Source organism: Oncorhynchus masou, chromosome 27 (genome assembly GCF_036934945.1).
Source record: "Oncorhynchus masou masou isolate Uvic2021 chromosome 27, UVic_Omas_1.1, whole genome shotgun sequence".
Classification (NCBI taxonomy): Eukaryota; Metazoa; Chordata; class Actinopteri; order Salmoniformes; family Salmonidae; genus Oncorhynchus; species Oncorhynchus masou.
The window spans coordinates 42,837,814-42,858,052 of NC_088238.1; the positions used below are offsets into that span (position 1 = coordinate 42,837,814).

A 20,239-nucleotide genomic window follows, 5' to 3' on the forward strand; every position below is an offset into this window, starting at 1 on the left:
CCACCCCCCATCTCCAAGACCCCTCCCTCCCAAACGCAGCCTATCACATGATGATGACACACGTACGCATGTTCCTCTCCGGATAGACAGACAGACCACGGTCTCTGTTGTGTGTGTATGTAACGGTTTTCTTGACTTGAAGGAGAGGCGGACCAAAACGCAGCGTGGTTTCTATTCATGGTTCTTTAATAAAGACAACTATACATGAACAGACTAACAAAACAAGAAACCTGAAAACCTAACAGCCCTATCTGGTGCAAACACAGAGACAGGAACAATCACCCACAAACACACAGTGAAACCCAGGCGACCCAAGTATGATTCTCAATCAGAGACAACTAATGACACCTGCCTCTGATTGAGAACCATACTAGGCCGAAACATAGAAATACCCAAATCATAGAAAAACAAACAGACTGCCCACCCCAACTCACGGCCTGACCATACTAAATAATGACAAAACAAAGGAAATAAAGGTCAGAACGTGACAGTGTCTGTGTGAGCCACACCTTGCTATCCCTTATCATACTGCTGTCAGGCTGGAATGTTCAAGAGAATTACCATTACTGACATACACCTACTGGAGAGAAAGAGATAGAGGGGGAATGCTGACACACACATCACACTGTAATTCAGTGTAATTCAATTAGTGGATTGAACATTGATTTTAGTGCTGGGGCTCCAAACTGGACTTGATGAGAATGTCAATGGCCGGCCCTGTATTCTCTCTCCACAGTAAAACAAACGTGTACTCGGCTATTAGCCTCTAATGATGTTTTTCCACTGCAGGGCCGTGCCTTGCTGTGAATATCACGGTTCTTCTATTTCATTCCCACTTGCCCATGGTCCGCTTGATTCCTGGAACCAAGCGGGATATATCCAGCTTCGTTTGATACCTGGTACTGACCTCCAACCAAGTAGGCTGGTGGGTGGGGTTACACATGGCCGTACTCAATGACTGGTCTCACAGCGTATGTTGTTGATACTCACGCACAAGCCACTGGCTCCATTTTTTTTAAAGAGAAAGTACATCTAACTACGAAACGGTTGAGCTACAGAACACTAACGAATAACTCTGAAGCTAAAAACGCTGGATTCGACATCACCGACAGCGATGTTTGAAGCCATGGTAACGCTGAGCAGCAACGATAAGCGCGGTAACACATTGTTTTTAACCAAATTACTATCTAGCTAGCTACCGATGTCTTTTGATGAGCTTCATAACACATGCACACACACGAGGACACACAAACACACACGAAAACACGCACATGCATGACACACAAACACACGAGGACACAAACACACACACACACACAAACAACTGACCGAGTCACTCCCATCTTGCAAATGTAGACACACACACATACCACCACATTGGCTTCTAGGACACCAGATGTATTGACCTTGAACAGATTATTTAAAAATTGCACATAGAAGAAGTTATAAGGTTAATTGAGTAGCCAATGGCAGCCTGCAGTACCCCGGTCGGCCTTCAACTTGAGATACTCAATGAGAAATGGCAGCACTGAGCGAGCCTGCAAAGTATCTTCCTGGAGTAGCTCAAACTGCGCATGCTGTCTCCATGACATATCGGCTTCCTTGGTTTCAAATGCACTACTGAGTCTTCACATAGGAATGAATGGTGTCACATGATCGATGGCTTTGTCCATTCATATACAGTCATTGGTCTATCTCAACGGTGTCACTCTCTCGACAGCGGCATAGACAATTTTCTCAACCGCAACCCTATCATCCCCACTCCTCTCATAAAAATGACAAAACAATCACATTTCCCTTCTGCAGCCGAATGAAATCGGCTATAAAATGATAAATAGTGTCTGCCTGACTGTGCTAGATGAGCTGGGCCTGTCTGGTTTAATATTGGTTGGCTGGTATAAATATAGCTAGTTTAGTGCAGTGTGCTTTGATAATAGGCTGATAAAGGGTGTGTGTGTGTGTATGCATGAGTGTGCGTGTTTCTGATGATGATAGGCAGATAAAGGGGAGTATCTAAATGTCTCTCCATCATTGTTTTATGCGTTAGATCACATTTCCCTCTGGGACCATTTGTAGCCCAGAAAATACTACGTGTGGGATTATGGGGTTATGGGGGTTATGTGTGTGTGTGTGTGTGTGTGTCTGGACGTGCTTTGCCCATGTGTGCGTGTGTGTAAAAGAGTTGTTTCGGCTAGGTCTGCACCAGCGAGATGTTGTTTAGTGACAAAATCACTACCAACTAGCATCTTCCTATTGATCCCAACAGGAAGAAAATAAGATGGCCAAAGATAGAGCATCTACAATTGATAAGTCCTAAGGGTCATATCATCTTGGCCTAAGCACACACACACACACACACTTAGCTTGGAATCATTAAAACTCGTTTTTCAACCACTCCACAAATTTCTTGTTAACAAACTGTAGTTTTGGCAAGTCGGTTGGGACATCTACTTTGTGTATGACACAAGTCATTTTCCCAACAATTGTTTACAGACAGATTATTTCACTTATAATTCACTGTATCACAATTCAAGGGGTCAGAAGTTTACATACACTAAGTTGACTGTGCCTTTAAACAGCTTGGAAAATTCCAGAAAATGATGTCATGGATTTAGAAGCTTCTGATAGGGTAATTGACATAATTTGAGTCAACTGGAGGTGTACCTCTGGATGTGTTTCAAGGCCTACCTTCAAACTCAGTGCCTCTTTGCTTGACATCATGGGAAAATCAAAAGAAATCAGTCAAGACCTCAGAAAAAAAATTGTAAACCGCCACAAGTCTGGTTCATCCTTGGGAGCAATTTCCAAACGCCTGAAGGTACCACATTCATCTGTACAAACAATAGTACGTAAGTATAAACACCATGGGACAAAGCAACCGTCATACCGGTCAGGAAGGAGACACATTCTGTCTCCTAGAGATGAACATTTGGTGCGAAAAGTGCAAATCAATCCCAGAACAACAGCAAAGGACCTTGTGAAGATGCTGGAGGAAACAGGTACAAAAGTATCTATATCCACAGTAAAACGAGTCCTATATCGACATAACCTGAAGGGCCGCTCAGCAAGGAAGAAACCACTGCTCCAAAACTGCCATAAAAAAGCCAGACTACGGTTTGTAACTGCACATGGGGACAACAATCATACTTTTTGGAGAACTGTTCTCTGGTCTGATGAAACAAAAATAGAACTGTTTGGCCATAATGACCATTGTTATGTTTGGAGGAAAAAGGGGGAGGCTTGCAATCTGAAGAACACCATCCCAACCGTGAAGCACGGGAGTGGCAGCATCATGTTGTGGGGGTGCTTTGCTGCAGGAGGGACTGGTGCGCTTCACAAAATAGATGGCACCATGAGGTAGGAAAATTATGTGGATATATTGAAGCAACATCTCAAGACATCAGTCAGGAAGTTAAAGCTTGGTCGCAAATGGGTCTTCCAAATGGACAATGACCCAAAGCATACTTCCAAAGTTGTGGCAAAATGGCTTAAGGACAACAAAGGCAAGGTATTGGAGTGGCCATCACAAAGCCTTGACCTCAGTCCTATAGAAAATGTGTGGGCAGAACTGCAAAAGCGTGTGCGAGCAAGGAGGCCTACAAACCTGACTCAGTTACACCAACTCTGTCAGGAGGAATGGGCCAAAATTCACCAAACATATTGTGCGAAGCTTGTGGAAGGCTACCCAAAACATTTTACCCAAGTTAAACAATTTAAAGGCAATGCTACCAAATACTAATTGAGTGTATGCAAACTTCTGACCCACTTGGAATGTGATGAAAGAAATAAAAGCTGAAATAAATCATTGTCTCTACTATTATTCTGACATTTCACATTCTTAAAATAAAGTGGTGATCCTAACTGACCTAAGACAGGGAATTTTTACTAGGATTAAATGTCAGGAATTGTGAAAAACGGAGTTTAAATGTATTTGGTTAACATGTATGTAAACTTCCGACTTAAACTGCACATACCATACAGTGGGCAAAAAAGTATTTAGTCAGCCACCAATTGTGCAAGTTCTCCCACTTAAAAAGATGAGAGAGGCCTGTAATTTTCATCATAGGTACACTTCAACTATGACAGACAAAATTAAAATTAGAAGAAAAAAAATCCAGAAAATCACATTGTAGGATTTTTAATGAATTTATTTGCAAATTATGGTGGAAAATAAGTATTTGGTCAAATACAAAAGTTCTCAATACTTTGTTATATACACTTTGTTGACAATGATAGAGGTCAAACGTTTTCTGTAAGTCTTCACAAGGTTTTCACACACTGTTCATCATGAAGTGCTTTGAGAGACTAGTCAAGGACCATATCACCTCCACCCTACCTGACACCCTAGACCCACTCCAATTTGCTTACCGCCCAAATAGGTCCACAGACGATGCAATCTCAACCACACTGCACACTGCCCTAACCCATCTGGACAAGAGGAATACCTATGTGAGAATGCTGTTCATCGACTACAGCTCGGCATTCAACACCATAGTACCCTCCAAGCTCGTCATCAAGCTCGAGACCCTGGGTCTCGACCCCGCCCTGTGCAACTGGGTACTGGACTTCCTGACGGGCCACCCCCAGGTGGTGAGGGTAGGTAACAACATCTCCTCCCCGCTGATCCTCAACACTGGGGCCCCACAAGGGTGTGTTCTGAGCCCTCTCCTGTACTCCCTGTTCACCCACGACTGCGTGGCCACGCACGCCTCCAACTCAATCATCAAGTTTGCGGACGACACAACAGTGGTAGGCTTGATTACCAACAACGACGAGACGGCCTACAGGGAGGAGGTGAGGGCCCTCGGAGTGTGGTGTCAGGAAAATAACCTCACACTCAACGTCAACAAAACTAAGGAGATGATTGTGGACTTCAGGAAACAGCAGAGGGAACACCCCCCTATCCACATCGATGGAACAGTAGTGGAGAGAGTAGCAAGTTTTAAGTTCCTCGGCATACACATCACAGACAAACTGAATTGGTCCACTCACACAGACAGCATCGTGAAGAAGGCGCAGCAGCGCCTCTTCAACCTCAGGAGGCTGAAGAAATTCGGCTTGTCACCAAAATCACTCACAAACTTCTACAGATGCACAATCGAGAGCATCCTGGCGGGCTGTATCACCGCCTGGTACGGCAACTGCTCCACCCTCAACCGTAAGGCTCTCCAGAGGGTAGTGAAGTCTGCACAACGCATCACCGGGGGCAAACTACCTGCCCTCCAGGACACCTACACCACCCGATGTTACAGGAAGGCCATAAAGATCATCAAGGACATCAACCACCCGAGCCACTGCCTGTTCACCCCGCTATCATCCAGAAGGCGAGGTCAGTACAGGTGCATCAAAGCTGGGACCGAGAGACTGAAAAACAGCTTCTATCTCAAGGTCATCAGACTGTTAAACAGCCACCACTAACATTGAGTGGTTGCTGCCAACACACTGACACTGACTCAACTCCAGCCTCTTTAATAATGGGAATTGATGGGAAATGTAAATATATCACTAGCCACTTTAAACAATGCTACCTTATATAATGTTCCTTACCCTACATTATTCATCTCATATGCATACGTATATACTGTAATCTATATCATCGACTGCATCCTTATGTAATACATGTATCACTAGCCACTCTAACTATGCCACTTTGTTTACATACTCATCTCATATGTATATACTGTACTCGATACCATCTACTGTATCTTGCCTATGCTGCTCTGTACCATCACTCATTCATATATCCTTATGTACATATTCTTTATCCCCTTACACTGTGTATAAGACAGTAGTTTAGGAATTGTTAGTTAGATTACTTGTTGGTTATTACTGCATTGTCGGAACTAGAAGCACAAGCATTTCGCTACACTCGCATTAACATCTGCTAACCATGTGTATGTGACAAATAAAATTTGATTTGATTTGATTTTGGCCCATTCCTCCATGCAGATCTCCTCTGGAGCAGTGATGTTTTGGGGCTGTTGCTGTGCAACAGACTTTCAACTCCCTCCAAAGATGTTCTTTTGGGTTGAGATCTGGAGACTGGCTAGGCCACTCCAGGACCTTGAAATGCTTCTTACGAAGCCACTCCTTCATTGCCCGGGCGGCGTATTTGGGATCATTGTCATGCTGAAAGATCCAGCCACGTTTCATCTTCAATGCCCTTGCTGATGGAAGGAGGTTTTCACTCAAAATCTCACGATACATGGCCCCATTCATTCTTTCCTTTACACGGATCAGTCGTCCTGGTCCCTTTGAAGAAAAACAGCCCCAAAGCATGATGTTTCCACCCCATGCTTCACAGTAGGTATGGTGTTCTTTGGATGCAACTCAGCATTCTTTGTCCTCCAAACACGACGAGTTGAGTTTTTACCAAAAAGTTATATTTTGGTTTCATCTGACCATATGACATTCTCCCAATCTTCTTCTGGATCATCCAAATGCTCTCTAGCAAACTTCAGACGGGCCTGGACATGTACTGGCTTAAGCAGGGGGACACGTCTGGCACTGCAGGATTTGAGTCCCTGGCGGCGTAGTGTGTTACTGATGGTATGCTTTGTTACTTTGGTCCCAGCTCTCTGCAGGTCATTCACTAAGTCCCCCCGTGTGGTTCTGGGATTTTTGCTCATCATTCTTGTGATCATTTTGACCCCACGGGGTGAGATCTTGAGTGGAGCCCCAGATCGAGGGAGATTATCAGTGGTCTTGTATGTTTTCCATTTCCTAATAATTGCTCCCACAGTTGATTTCTTCAAACCAAGCTGCTTACCTATTGTAGATTCAGTCTTCCCAGCCTGGTGCAGGTCTACAATTTTGTTTCTGGTGTCCTTTGACAGCTCTTTGGTCTTGGCCATAGTGGAGTTTGGAGTGTGACTGTTTGAGGCTGTGTACAGGTGTCTTTTATACTGATAACAAGTTCAAACAGGTGCCATTAATACAGATAATGAGTGGAGGACAGAGGAGCCTCTTAAAGAAGTTGTGACCAAGTACTTATTTTCCATCATAATTTGCAAATAAATTCATTAAAAATTCTACAATGTGATTTTCTGGATTTTTTTTCTCCTTTTGTCTGTCATAGTTGACGTGTACCTATGATGAAAATTACATGCCTCTCTCATCTTTTTAAGTGGGAGAACTTGCACAATTGGTGGCTGACTAAATACTTTTTTTGCCCCACTGTACACACAGTATAATCTAGGCCTACATCTCAGCAAAATAAAATGAAGGGAAAACGATACAGTACATTAACCCCTGAAAGTGAAACATTCACTCAATTGATATTTTGTGTGTCTTGGTTCTAAAAGGGGTTAAAAAAAAATATAAAAAAAATACAAAAGGTACATTTCCTAAAAAAAGAAAAAGAGTGCTTGCTTCAAGCAGTATAAAAAAAAGAGAATAATAACAATAAGCATGTGGAATAACTTGCTGACAAGTACACTAATAATGAATTATATGGCCAGTGTGACCTTGCCTACCTGCAGCCAGGAAGGTGTAGCCATCCTGGGGGATGAACATGGCCCGTGGGTGAACCGTCACCACCTCCGCTTCCTTTCCTGAGAGAACCAAAACACACAGCCACCATGAACCTACCGTACCACATTACTGTACCAACCATGTTAATATAGTACAATCCTATTACCCAGGACTCCCCGGAAAACAGTGGCAAGTGTTACTGAATCTGAATGGACTATCCTGGATAAAGAAAATAAAGTGAATTTAAAACGAAATACCCAGTTATAAAATCCAACTTCCACTTTTATAAAGATATAACACAGCTGCCATCCTACGGTGAGCCTGAATAATGTAATTACACTGTTCAGGTTATACATGTGTTATAACCGCCTTGTCATCTCTCCATTCTGTAGTGAGTAGTGCTGGTGAGTTTCCTAGCCAGTCAGCCAGCCAGTCAGTGCTTTAATTAACTGGCAGCCCTATAAATACAACATGTGTGAGAAGTTAACTGGAGGACATCTCCTGACTTCAATTAAAAGAGGAAAAAATAATTAAGTTAGTGTTTTTTTTCTATATGGAAACATGAGAAGGAAATAGTGAGAAATAGTGAGGTAGGGAAAATATATAGGAGCGATGGAGAAGACAGCGAGAGAGAGAGAGAAAGAAAGAAAAGAGATGTAGTAGACAGGTGAGAGAAAAAAAGAGACAAGAGGGAGAGATGAACAGTTAGTCCATCATCCACTATATGGTTAGCATTAAACTATCTAGGTCATGGTTAGCAGTAAACTAGCTAGGTAAGAAACTGGGTCATGGTTAGCAGTAAACTAGCTAGGTAAGAAACTAGGTCGTGGTTAGCAGTAAACTAGCTAGGTAAGAAACTGGGTCATGGTTAGCAGTAAACTAGCTAGGTAAGAAACTAGGTTGTGGTTAGCAGTAAACTAGCTAGGTAAGAAACTGGGTTGTGGTTGGCAGTAAACTAGCTAGGTAAGAAACTGGGTCATGGTTAGCAGTAAACTAGCTAGGTAAGAAACTAGGTCGTGGTTAGCAGTAAACTAGCTAGGTAAGAAACTGGGTCATGGTTAGCAGTAAACTAGCTAGGTAAGAAACTAGGTTGTGGTTAGCAGTAAACTAGCTAGGTAAGAAACTGGGGTTGTGGTTGGCAGTAAACTAGCTAGGTAAGAAGCTGGGTCGTTGGTTGAGGTAATCAGAATCCCATCAGGACGAATCTAACGCCACGTCATTATCCTGGGCAGGTAAGTGCTGACCCCGACTGAGTAAAAGAGGAAAAACGTCCCCTACTGTTCACCATCAACGTCACAGGCACGCACACACGTCGGACGCTCGCACACACACACAGGGCAACAAAACCCAGTGTAACACCTCTAATAAGGACTGGTTAGGGCTTCAATCACCTTCAAATAAGGGCTGGGTGACTGATGGAGGGAGAAAGAGAGGTGAAAAAAGGAGAGAGTAGGAGGAGACAGACAGACAGACAGAGAGAGAGACAGAGAAAGAGAGAGAGAGAGAGGACTACTATGGTAGGTACACCTATAGCTCATCTCTTGGCAGTAGTACTGTAGACTACTTTATCACTGACCTCAATTCCAGAGTCTCTCAGAGCGTTCAGTCAGCCCACTGACACCCTTATCAGATCACAGCAAAATCAGTCTACTTGAACAGAGCAATACTCAATCATGAGGCATCAAAGCCAAAATAAGTGAATAATATTAAGAAATGCTATAAATGGAAGGAAAGTAGTGTGGAAACCTACCAAAAAACAATTAGGCAACAACAAATTAAATTCCTTATAGACAACTTCCTGGACAAAGCGTTCCACTGTAATAGTGAAGGTGTAAACTTGGCAGTAGAAAACATTTGAAATGTCTTTTGGAACATCTGTGGAACGTATACTGTTAATTGTTATTGTTTCACTTTTGTTTATTGTGTACTTCACTTGCTTTGGCAAAGTTAACATATGTTTCCCATGCCAATAAAGTCCTTGAATTGAGAGAGAGAGAGAAAAAGAGAGTGAGAGAGCGAGAGAGAGATATAGTTGATGAGTAGGTGCTCTGGGGATATGATGGGTGAGTGGCAGGGCAGGGGGTGCTAATGCTAGCACCTACAACTCACCGAAGGCAGGGAGAAAGAGAACCATAGAACTAGTGATGACCAGGGTGAATAAAAGGAGAAAATGTACATGTCTGCATGACTAGTGTGACGAATCTCCTGTACACAACTATTGCCGGAGAGGAAGGAAACTGCTTAGGGATCGAGGCCAATGGTGACTTTAAAACATTTACAGGGTTTAATGGCTGTGATAGGAGAAAACTGAGAATGGATCAACAACATTGTATTTACTCCACAATACTAACCTAAATGACAGTGTGAAAAGTAGGAAGCCTGTACAAAAAGCGTGTGTGTGTGTGTGTGTGTATTTGTGTGTGTGCGAGTGGAGATTCATTTTACCTTAAACATATGGAGAGGCTGTGCATAATGCATAATTAGACCGGATTTGAATTTGAATGTGTGTGTGTTGTGTGATTAACTGTACCTTGAACATATTGCTTCTTAGTGATCTGCACCGGCTGCCTTGGGAGGGCCTGGAAGTTCTAAAATCACAAAACATTTATAGTCAAGCAAAGCACAACACACCCAGAGAAATATATCAAAATGCATGGTAATTAGAGAAAATAAGAGAGCAAGATACCTTTTCTCTGAGGCTTTTTAGAATGTACAAAATAGCTTTGCCCAGGTAATGAATCCCAACCTTCAGTCAGTGAGTGTTAAAAGGCACAGGAGCAGTTGATATTTAACACTGACTGGCTCTACTACAACGACATCATTAGATCTGAACAGCTACCACTGTTAACAAGAGAGACTGGAGAAAGGGAGGTAGACGGTCGGAGGGAGGGGGAGAGATGGGGGGGTTGGCGAAAGAGATGGGGAGGAAGGAGAGAGATAGAGAGATGGAGAGAGGGATGGTTGGAGACTTGGCAAAGGCTGGCACACAGACAAAGCTGGCATGCAGTGCCCCATGCCACACACAGGTGTTACTAATGGAGACAAGTTCTAGTTAGAAAAATGTAGTCACTCCACAATACATTGCATTCGGAAAGTATTCAGAAGCCTTGACTTTTTCCACATTTTGTAACGTCACAGCCTTATTCTAAAATGGATGTTTTTAAATCCCTCATCAAACCATACACAATACCCCATAATGACAAATCAAAAGCATATTTTCTGAAATTTTAGCAAATATTACATTTACATAAGTATTCAGACCCTTAACTCAATACTTTTTTGAAGCACCTTTAACAGCGATTACAGCCTCGAGTCTTCTTGGGTATGACGCTACAAGCTTTGCACACCTGTATTTGGGGAGTTTCTCCCATTCTTTTCTGCAGATCCTCTCAAGCTCTGTCAGGTTGGATGGGGAGCGTCGCTGCACAGCTATTTTAAGGTCACTCATGTTGGAAGGTGAACCTTCGGCCCAGTCTGAGGTCCTGAGCAGGTTTTCATCAAGGATCTCTCTGTACTTTGCTCTGTTCATCTTTCCCTCGATCCTGACTAGTCTCGCAGTCCCTGGTGCTGAATAACATCCCCACAGCATGATGCTGCCACCAGCATGCTTCACCGTAGGGATGGTGCCAGGTTTCCTCCAGACGTGACGCTTGGCATTCAGGCAGGGAGAAAGAGAACCTGAAAGAGTTCATTCTTGGTTTTAATCAGACCAGAGAATCTTGTTTCTCATGGTCTGAGAGTCTTTAGGTGCCTTTTGGCAAACAAGCGGGCTGTCATGTGCCTTTTATTGAGGAGTGGCTTCCGTCTGGCCACTCTACCATAAAGGCCTGATTGGTGGAGTGTTGCAGAGATGGTTGCCCTTCTGGAAGTTTCTCCCTTCTCTAGAGAGGAACTCTGGAGCTCTGTCAGTGTGACCATCGGGTTTTTGGTCACCTGCCTGACCAAGGCCCTTCTCCCCCAATTGCTTAGTTTGGCCGGGAGGCCAGCTCTAGTGGTTCCAAACTTCTTCCATTTAAGAATGATGAAGGGCACTGTGTTCTTGGCGACCTTCAATGCTGCAGAAATGTTTTGGTACCCTTCCCCAGATCTGTGCCTCGACACAATCCTGTCTCGGAGTTCTATGGACAATTCCTTCAACTGCATGGCTTGGTTTTTGCTCCTACATGCAGTCAACTGTGGGACCTGACATAAACAGGTGTGTGCCTTTCCAAATCATGTCCAATCAATTGAATTTACCACATGTGGACTCCAATCAAGTTGTAGAAACAGCTCGAAGATGATCAATGGAAACAGGATGCACCTGAGCTCAATTTTGAGTCTCATAGCAAAAGGTCTAAATACTTATGTAAATAAGGTATTTCTGTTTTAATTTGTTATGCATTTGAAAAGGTTTCTAAAAACATGTTTTCACTGTCATTGTGGGGTATCGTGTGTAGATTGCTGATGATTTTTAAAATACTTAATCCATTTTAGAATAAGGCTGTAACGTAACAAAATGCGAAAGGTCAAGGGGTCTGAAATACTTTCCGAAGGCACTGTAAGGCAAGGGGTATGAATACTTTCCGAAGGCACTGTAAGGCAAGGGGTATGAATACTTTCCGAAGGCACTGTAAGGCAAGGGGTATGAATACTTTCCGAAGGCACTGTAAGGCAAGGGGTATGAATACTTTCCGAAGGCACTGTAAGGCAAGGGGTATGAATACTTTCCGAAGGCACTGTAAGGCAAGGGGTATGAATACTTTCTGAAGGCACAGTACATAGAATTGTTCATTATAGTGACAGCCCCAGGGATGAAACTCCTACCGAAGAGTTCAGAGCGACATTTCATTGTCTGGTATGTCCGACCTGATGGGAGGAGATCAAAGCAGTGGTGGAGTGGATGGAGCGTTCATTCAGAAGGGAGAGTTTTTATAGTAGTCTATTTTGTTTGCTGCGTTGACAAATCCACTTCCCCTCAGGGATTCTAAAGTAATATAAAAGTAATATAATTCATTTGTCTCACAGCCACAGTCTGATTCATCCAATTTCTATTTCACATCATAGACCCAGGAGGCGGTGTCGGGTGGTAAAATCTGTGTTTCAAGTTTGAATGTCACATGCAGAAGTACAGTGACATGCCTTTCTTGCTAGCTCTAACCCCAACAATGCAGTAATCAATAACACTAATACTAGAATTAACAAGGTAGAACAAAAATAAACAAGATATACAAATAAGAATAAGAACACAATAAAGTAAGTAAGCAAAGTATATACAGGGTCAGTTCCAGTACCAAATTTACAATGTGCAGGGATACTATATTGATAGAGGTAGATATGTATAGGGGTAAAGGTGACTAGGAATCAGGATACTGAATACTATCAACAAGAGTAGCAGCAGCGTATATGATGATTGTATGTGAGTGGGTGTGTGTAGAGTCAGTATAAACGTATTTGCATAGTATGTGTGTGTGAGCAAATGATGGGAGTGACTGTTTATGTGTGTTGGAGTATCAGTGTGCGTAAGTGTATTGGGCCCTGTAAGTGTGCATAGAGACAGAGCAAAAATCAGAATAAAATACATGGGTCAACTCAGATAGTCCGTGTAGCCATTTTGTTAGCTTTTTAGCAGTCGTATGGCATGGGGATAGGAGCTGTTCTGGAGTCTGTTGGTGTCAAGACTTGATGCACCTGTACCGTCTGCTATGCGGAAGCAGAGAGAACAGTCTATGGCTTGGATGGTGGGAGTCTGTAACAATGCCTACACTCACCACCTGAGGTCAGCCCGTCAGGAAGTTCAGGATCTAGTTGCAGAGGGAGGCGTTCAGTCCCAGGGTCGTAAGCTTGGTGACGAGCTTGGAGGGGACAACGATTTTGAACGCTGAGCTGTAGTCAATGAACATTATTCTCACATATTTTTCCTCTTGTAGAGGTGGGTAAGGGCAAACTGAGTTCTTCCACTGCTCTATCGTTTGCTACAAACTTCAGTTTGAGACTGCCATCATTGAAGTCGTTTGTGGTGACGTCAAAATGAGGGGTGGTGTACAAAAAGTCATCAGAGATTGGATCATCTCCAACCAATCAGAGTATCAAAGCCAATGAGACATTTTCAAACCGCCACTTCAGCCACGTGTGTTCCGGCTCTGGCCCAACTCATCGGTTTCCGGGACCGGTCAGAACAGCTAGAATATTTTTCCGCTCTAGAAATCATCCGCGAGGTACTCAGATCCAGACTCATTGCGGAGACAAAACTAACGTCTGTGGGTGTGGTGTAGCGTTTGGCCGGAGCAAGAAGTCTGGGTAGCCAGGCAAACTTAATCAAGGTTTGTAAAAAAATATATATTAAAAAATATCTAATAATATATCTGTTTGGGATTCTTGCAGTCATTTTTCAGTGTGCAAAGTATTTATAACTATGTACTGGTCCCCCGACCATCCGCTCAAGGAAAAATTGGCCCACGGCTGAAATTAATTGGCGACCCCTAGTTTATTACTAGTCAGTATGGGATGGGGTTATAGCAATGGGATGCTGTTCACACACTAATAAGGTCAGGGATACGGGCTGGGCCTCTGTACTGTATAGTATATACAGTGCCTTCAGAAAGTATTCATACACCTTTGTCTTACTCCATATTTGTTGTGTTACAGCCTGAATGAAAAATGTATTAAATATACATGTTTCCTAACCCTTATCTTCACACAAACCCCACAATCACAAAGTGAAAACTGAGGAACATTCATTGTCTTCTTGGTAAGCACCTCCATTGTAGATTAGGGCTTGTGTTTTAGGTTATTGTCCTGGTGAAAGGTGAATTAATCTCCCAGTGTCTAGCGGAAAGCACACTGAACCAACTTTTCTTCTAGGATTTTGCCTGTGCTTAGCCCCATTCTGTTAATTTTGTATCCTGACAAACTCACCAGTCCTCAACGATTACAAGCATGCTCGTAAAATTATCCAGCCACCACTATGCTTGAAAATATGGAGAGCGGTACTCAGTAATGTGTTGTATTTTTTGCAGTATTACTTTAGTGTCTTGTTGCAAGCAGGATGGATGTTTTGGAATAATCATAAACACTGTTCCCTGATCAGTTTGATGCAACCTCTTAAGGATCTGACCCTTTTTTACATTTTTATTTCTAACTGCCTGTCGCAAGGATATGCATATTCTTGATACCATTTGAAAAGGAAACACTCTGAAGTGGGTGGAAATGTGAAATTAATGTAGGAGAATATAACACATTAGATCTAGTAAAAGACAATAAACAAAAAAACGTGTTTTCAAAAAAATAAAAACAATATTTAATCTTTGAAATGCAAGAGAAAGGCCATAATATAATATTGCAGTTCAGGCGCAATTCATATTTTGACCACAAGATGGAAGGAGTGCGTGTGCAAAGTTTCAGGTTGATCCAGTGAAGCATTGCAATACTGGACAGTATTTTAAATCAAGTCTGCCCAAATGTGCCGAATTGGTCAATTGATACATTTTCAAACACATAACTATGGAGAACATACAAAAATGATATGGTAATAAAACATTTAAGTTTACACACTGCCAGGAATGTCATACATGATGGATCATTATCTTATATACTAACTTTCACACATCTAGATGGCCGGGCGGGCGGGGTGGGTGTGGAGCCAGAGACAGCAGTGGTTCAAACTGTGGAACCCAGTTACTACATTTGAATATAAAAATTGATTTTATAAAACAAAACTATGCTAAATCTTTATCTCTGGGGCCCTCAGAATTACAAATCAGAGCAAGATTACTGAATGTAAGTACATTATTTACCTTCAGAAGTGAATGTATCAAACCAGTTGCAGTGATAACAGTTTTTTGCTGTTGTGCACTCTCCTCAAACAATAGCATGGTATTTTTTCACTGTAATAGATAATGTAAATTGGACAGTGCAGTTAGATTAACAAGAATTGACGCTTTCTGCCCATATAAGACATGTCTATGCCCTGGGAAATGTTCTTGTTCTTTCTAATGCTAATCACATTAGCGGACGTTAACTCAACCATCCCAGTATAGAGATTTTCGTAGAGATTTTAAAAGGTACAATATGTAACTTTTTGCGCAACCCGACCAAATTCACATAGAAATATGAGTTATAGATATGTAATTTTCATTGAAAGTAAGTCTAAGAAGCAGTAGATGCGTTTTATCCCTTCTGCTCTTAAGTTTTGTTTTTGCGGCTTTTACTTTCGGTTGTGTACACCAGCTTCAAACAGCTGAAAACACAATATTTTTGGTTATGGAAAAGACATTTCACAGCAGTTTAGATGGTACAATGATTCTCGTCACATAACCTGTGACCACATATAAACCCTGGCCTCAGATCAGGGTGGAGATAGAACAACTAAAATGTCTTCCAGACCTGGGTTCAATTAGTATTTGAAAATCCTTCAAATACTTTAGAGTGTTTTCTCTAGCCTGCTTGGAGTGCCAGATGGGCAGGGTTTGCAGTTTTGGGACTATTCTATTGTTTCTATTTCACCAGGCAGGCTCAATCAAGCCCAGATAAAGTAGCTGATATGATTTTGAATAGTATTTAAACCAAAGTGTGATGTCAGATGAGGTTGGGTAGCGAAGATGTCATCAGGTCTATTGAGTTCTCTGTGCCGAGGCAGAACTTTAAATAACCTCAGATCAACACTATCGATCCACGAAGGAATTTGAGCCTTTGCACACATGCACACACAGGATTGATGAGGCGCAGGGAGAGATTGGGCCGGGCTCAACTGTTTTCCCTGTAATCCCTGTTTATCCAGACCAGTCCACACTGCTCCCACTACATTCACACACACCTCACGATCTATAACACTGGAACTGACACTGCTGCAGAGGGTGTGTGTGTGTGTGTGAGTGATGGTGATGGTTAAATAGGGGAGAACCAGGAAAGAAGATCTGCAGTACTGAAATGTAATGTAGTCACACACTTGCAGCAGAAACACACATCATCACAGTAGAAACACATACTTGCAGTAGAAACAGACATTAACACGAGCCACCTCCTCCCAGTCTGTGTCATCTGACAGAGAAAGCAGCACTCTGTACCTACAGCACATCATCTATTATTCACTCGACAGAGAGAGGGGCGGGGTGATATGGGGAGGGAGAGATGGAGGGCGAGGGAAAGAGAAAAGGGAGAGCGGGAGAGTGAGGTGGGGGAGGAGAGAGAGATGGGAAGAGAGAGGGGGCGGGAGAGAGAGAGGTGAGAGAGGGGAAGTGAGAGAGATGGAAGTGAGGGGAGACAGAGAGGGGAAGAGAGAGAGGGGAAAAGAGAAGGGGCGGGAGAGAGAGAGAGAGGGGAAGAGAGAGAGATAGAGGGGATGGTGTGAGAGAGAAAGAGGGAGAGGGGAAGGGAGGAAAGAGAGAGATACTGCAGCAGTAGGGTGGGGACAGAGCTGAGCACATTCCCACAGTGGACATAGAAAACAGTAAATGGCAGCAAAATAATGCTGAGTGTGTGTTGTTGAATGTGTGTAATGACACGTTTTCTAGGTATAACCATATTGTGTCAAGTGTGTGTGTGTGTGTGTGTCTGTGAAACAGAGAGGTTTCTGGCCGTGGCATGGCAGGTGATTCACAGTGTCAGATGTGTCTGCTCAGCTTTCCCATCATGCACTGTATTCCTTCGAGGGCAGCAGATATCAGGATCAGGCTAAAACCTCCCACACACACACACACACACACACACACACACACACACACACACACACACACACACACACACACACAGAGAGCGAGAGCTGCCAGGTTGACAGAAGGCTTGACCCCGCCCCTGCAGGTCTCTCTCCCGGCCCCTGCTCCTACACAGCATATGTTGAAGCACAGCACTGTGACCACACACATACACACAAATACACACACACACACACACACAGGGAGAGAGACAGAATGACAGACAGACACACACACAAAGAAAATGACAGATACAGACAACTGCAGAAGACAGAAATGCACAGACACAAAAACCCAATCCTGCAGCACAGCGAACAAACCACCACAAGACAGATGAGAGAGTGACAGTGAGTGAGAGAAGACAGACAGACAAACAAACAGTGAGAGTGACAGACAGAGCAAGAGTTACAGAAGACAAAATGTGAGAGAGGGAGGAATCAGAGAAGACAAAACAAGGAAGAGAGGAGAAAAGAGAGGGAAGGTAGCCTAAATAAGGGAAAGAAGGAGAAGAGAGGAGAGAAAAAAAGGAGAGGAAAGAGAAGGAGTGTGTCTGCAATGTCCCAGCAGATCTGTCGTCTCTCATTAACCCTTTACAACCGTGTAGGGGTTGAGAACAAGTCCCAGTGTTTCCGGGCTGGAAACACGCTATTCACTGCACCTACAGGCCCACTCTGGTATTGCAGTTTAGTTGAAGTCATGCCCAAAATGACAATTCTCAGAGACAAGTCAAATTATTATTCTTCTTTAAATAAGACACTTTAGTCATTACCTTTGTACACAAAACATCCATAACATTCTTCAAATAATTTTTTTATTTTATTATCACTCACAGCCAAACATTTCATATTCATCCACTGTCTGCTTCAGTGCACACTGAGTGCTAGTAACCGGCTCTCTAAATCCAGATGTTTTCGGAAAGTATTCAGACCCCCTTGACTTTTTCTACATTTTGTTACATTACATTACTAAAATGGATTACAAAAAACATTTTCCTCATCAATCTACACACAATAGCCCATAATGACAAAGAAAAAATATCAGTTTTACGTAAATATTCAGACCCTTTACTACTTTGTTGAAGCACCTTTGGCAGCGATTACAGCATCAAGTCTTCTTGGGTCTGATGCTACAAGCTTGGCACACCTGTATTTGGGGAGTTTCTTCTATTCTTCTCTGCAGATCATCTCAAGCTCTGTCAGGTTGGATGGGGAGCGTCGCTGCACAGCTATTTTCAGGTCTCTCCAGATCTGTTCGATCGGGTTCAAGTCTTGGGTGTGTGCGTAGGGTCGTTGTCCTGCTGGAAGGTGAGCCTTCGCCCCAGTCTGAGGTCCTGAGGGCTCTGGAGCAGGTTTTCATCAAGGATCTCTCTGTACTTTGCTCCGTTCATCTTTGCCTCGGTCCTGACTGGTCTCCCAGTCCCTGCCTCTGAAAAACATCCCCACAGAATGATGCTGCCACCATGCTTCCCAGTAGGGATGGGGCCAGGTTTCCTCCAGACGTGACGCTTGGCATTCAGGCCAAAGAGTTTAATCTTGGTTTCATCAGAACAGAGAATCTTGGTTTCATCAGAACAGAGAATCTTGTTTCTCATGGTCTGAGAGTCTCATGGCCTGAAACTCCAAGCGGGCTGTCATGTGCCTTTTACTGAGGAGTGGCTTCCATCTGGCCACTCTACGATAAAGGTGGAGTGCTGCAGAAATGATTCCTCCATCTTCACAGAGGAACTCTGTCAGAGTGACCATCGGGTTCTTGGTCACCTCCCTGACCAAGGCCCTTATCCCTGATTGCTCAGTTTGGCTGGGCAGCCAGCTCTAGGAAGGGTCTTGGTGGTTGCAAACTTCTTCCATTTAAGCATGATGGAGGCCACTGTGTTATTGGGGACCTTCAATGGCGCAGAAATGTTTTGGTACCCTTCCCAAGACCTGTGCCTTGACACAATCCTGTCTCGGAGCTATACGGACAATTCCTTCAACCTCATGGTTTGGTTTTTACTCTGACATGCACTGCCAACTGTTTATTTTATTTTTTACCTTTATTTAACTAGGCAAGTCAGTTAAGAACAAATTCTTATTTTCAATGACGGCCTATGAACAGTGGGTTAACTGCCTGTTCAGGGGCAGAACGACAGATTTGCAACCTTCCAGTTACTAGTCCAACGCTCTAGCCACTAGGCAACCCTGCCGTCCCGACCAATTAAGTTGTAGAAATATCTCAAGGATGGTCAATGGAAACAGGATGCACCTGAGCTCAATTTCGAATCTCATAGCAAATGGTCTGAATACTTGTAAATAAGGTATTCATTTTTTTTTTATATAAATTTGCAAAACAATTCAAAAAACCTGCTTTCGCTTTATCATTATGGGGTATTGTGTGTAGATTGCTGAGGATTTTCTGTTTAAATGTAATCCATTTTAGCATAAGGCTGTAACTAAACAAAATGTGGAAAAAGTCGTAGTTGAGGTAATACAGTATGAACATGTTGGTAGGGATAGGGGGAAATAGTAACACAATAAAAACAATAATGAGGCTATATACAAGAAGTACCATTCCCGAGTCAATGTGCAGGGGTACGAGCTTAGGAGATCTTAGACATTTTGTTCTATGAGATAATCTTCATCAGCTAAAGTCAGCTTTTGTGAATTTTGAAGCATTTATATCAACAAAATAAGCACATAAAGCCTTTATAATTCATAAAAGTTAACTGCCTGATATTACATCATAGAACAAAATGTATAAGGCTTTTAGGACTACAAACTGGCGAGCTCTATAGTGGAGAAAATTTGTTTTGCGGAAACATCCACCTGAATGACTCCATTCTATGCGCAACAAAACGGTAAGATCGTATTTTATCATTTAGCTAGTCATGTTGGCAATAGAACAAGGTTTCAAAAGATGCCCACCTGACCCAGATTGAGATTTATAATGGCCTGTTTTTGAATTGTGTAAACACAACTGTAATTGTGTGATGATGGGGATGCAAGACTGTCTTCCAAACAAAAAAACTACAAGCGTGCTTGCCTCAACGGCACAGCTAGGAGAGCCACAAATTAAAAAAAGCACCTAAAAGTTGAAAGCTCTTTGCCTGACGACTCACCCTG

The 20,239-nt window shown here is 42.9% G+C and overlaps 1 protein-coding gene across 1 annotated transcript in view; it reads right to left on the reverse strand.

Annotated features, from left to right (window-relative positions):
* poln (polymerase (DNA directed) nu) overlaps positions 1 to 20,239 on the reverse strand; it is an 82,337-nt gene that overhangs the window by 26,778 nt on the left and 35,320 nt on the right. Inside the window, exons 15-16 of the mRNA XM_064939123.1 lie at positions 10,004 to 10,061; positions 7,476 to 7,553 (exon numbers count right to left, since the gene is read on the reverse strand). Of these exons, the coding sequence (XP_064795195.1) occupies positions 7,476 to 7,553; positions 10,004 to 10,061 (136 nt within the window). The remainder of the gene's footprint in view (positions 1 to 7,475; positions 7,554 to 10,003; positions 10,062 to 20,239) is intronic.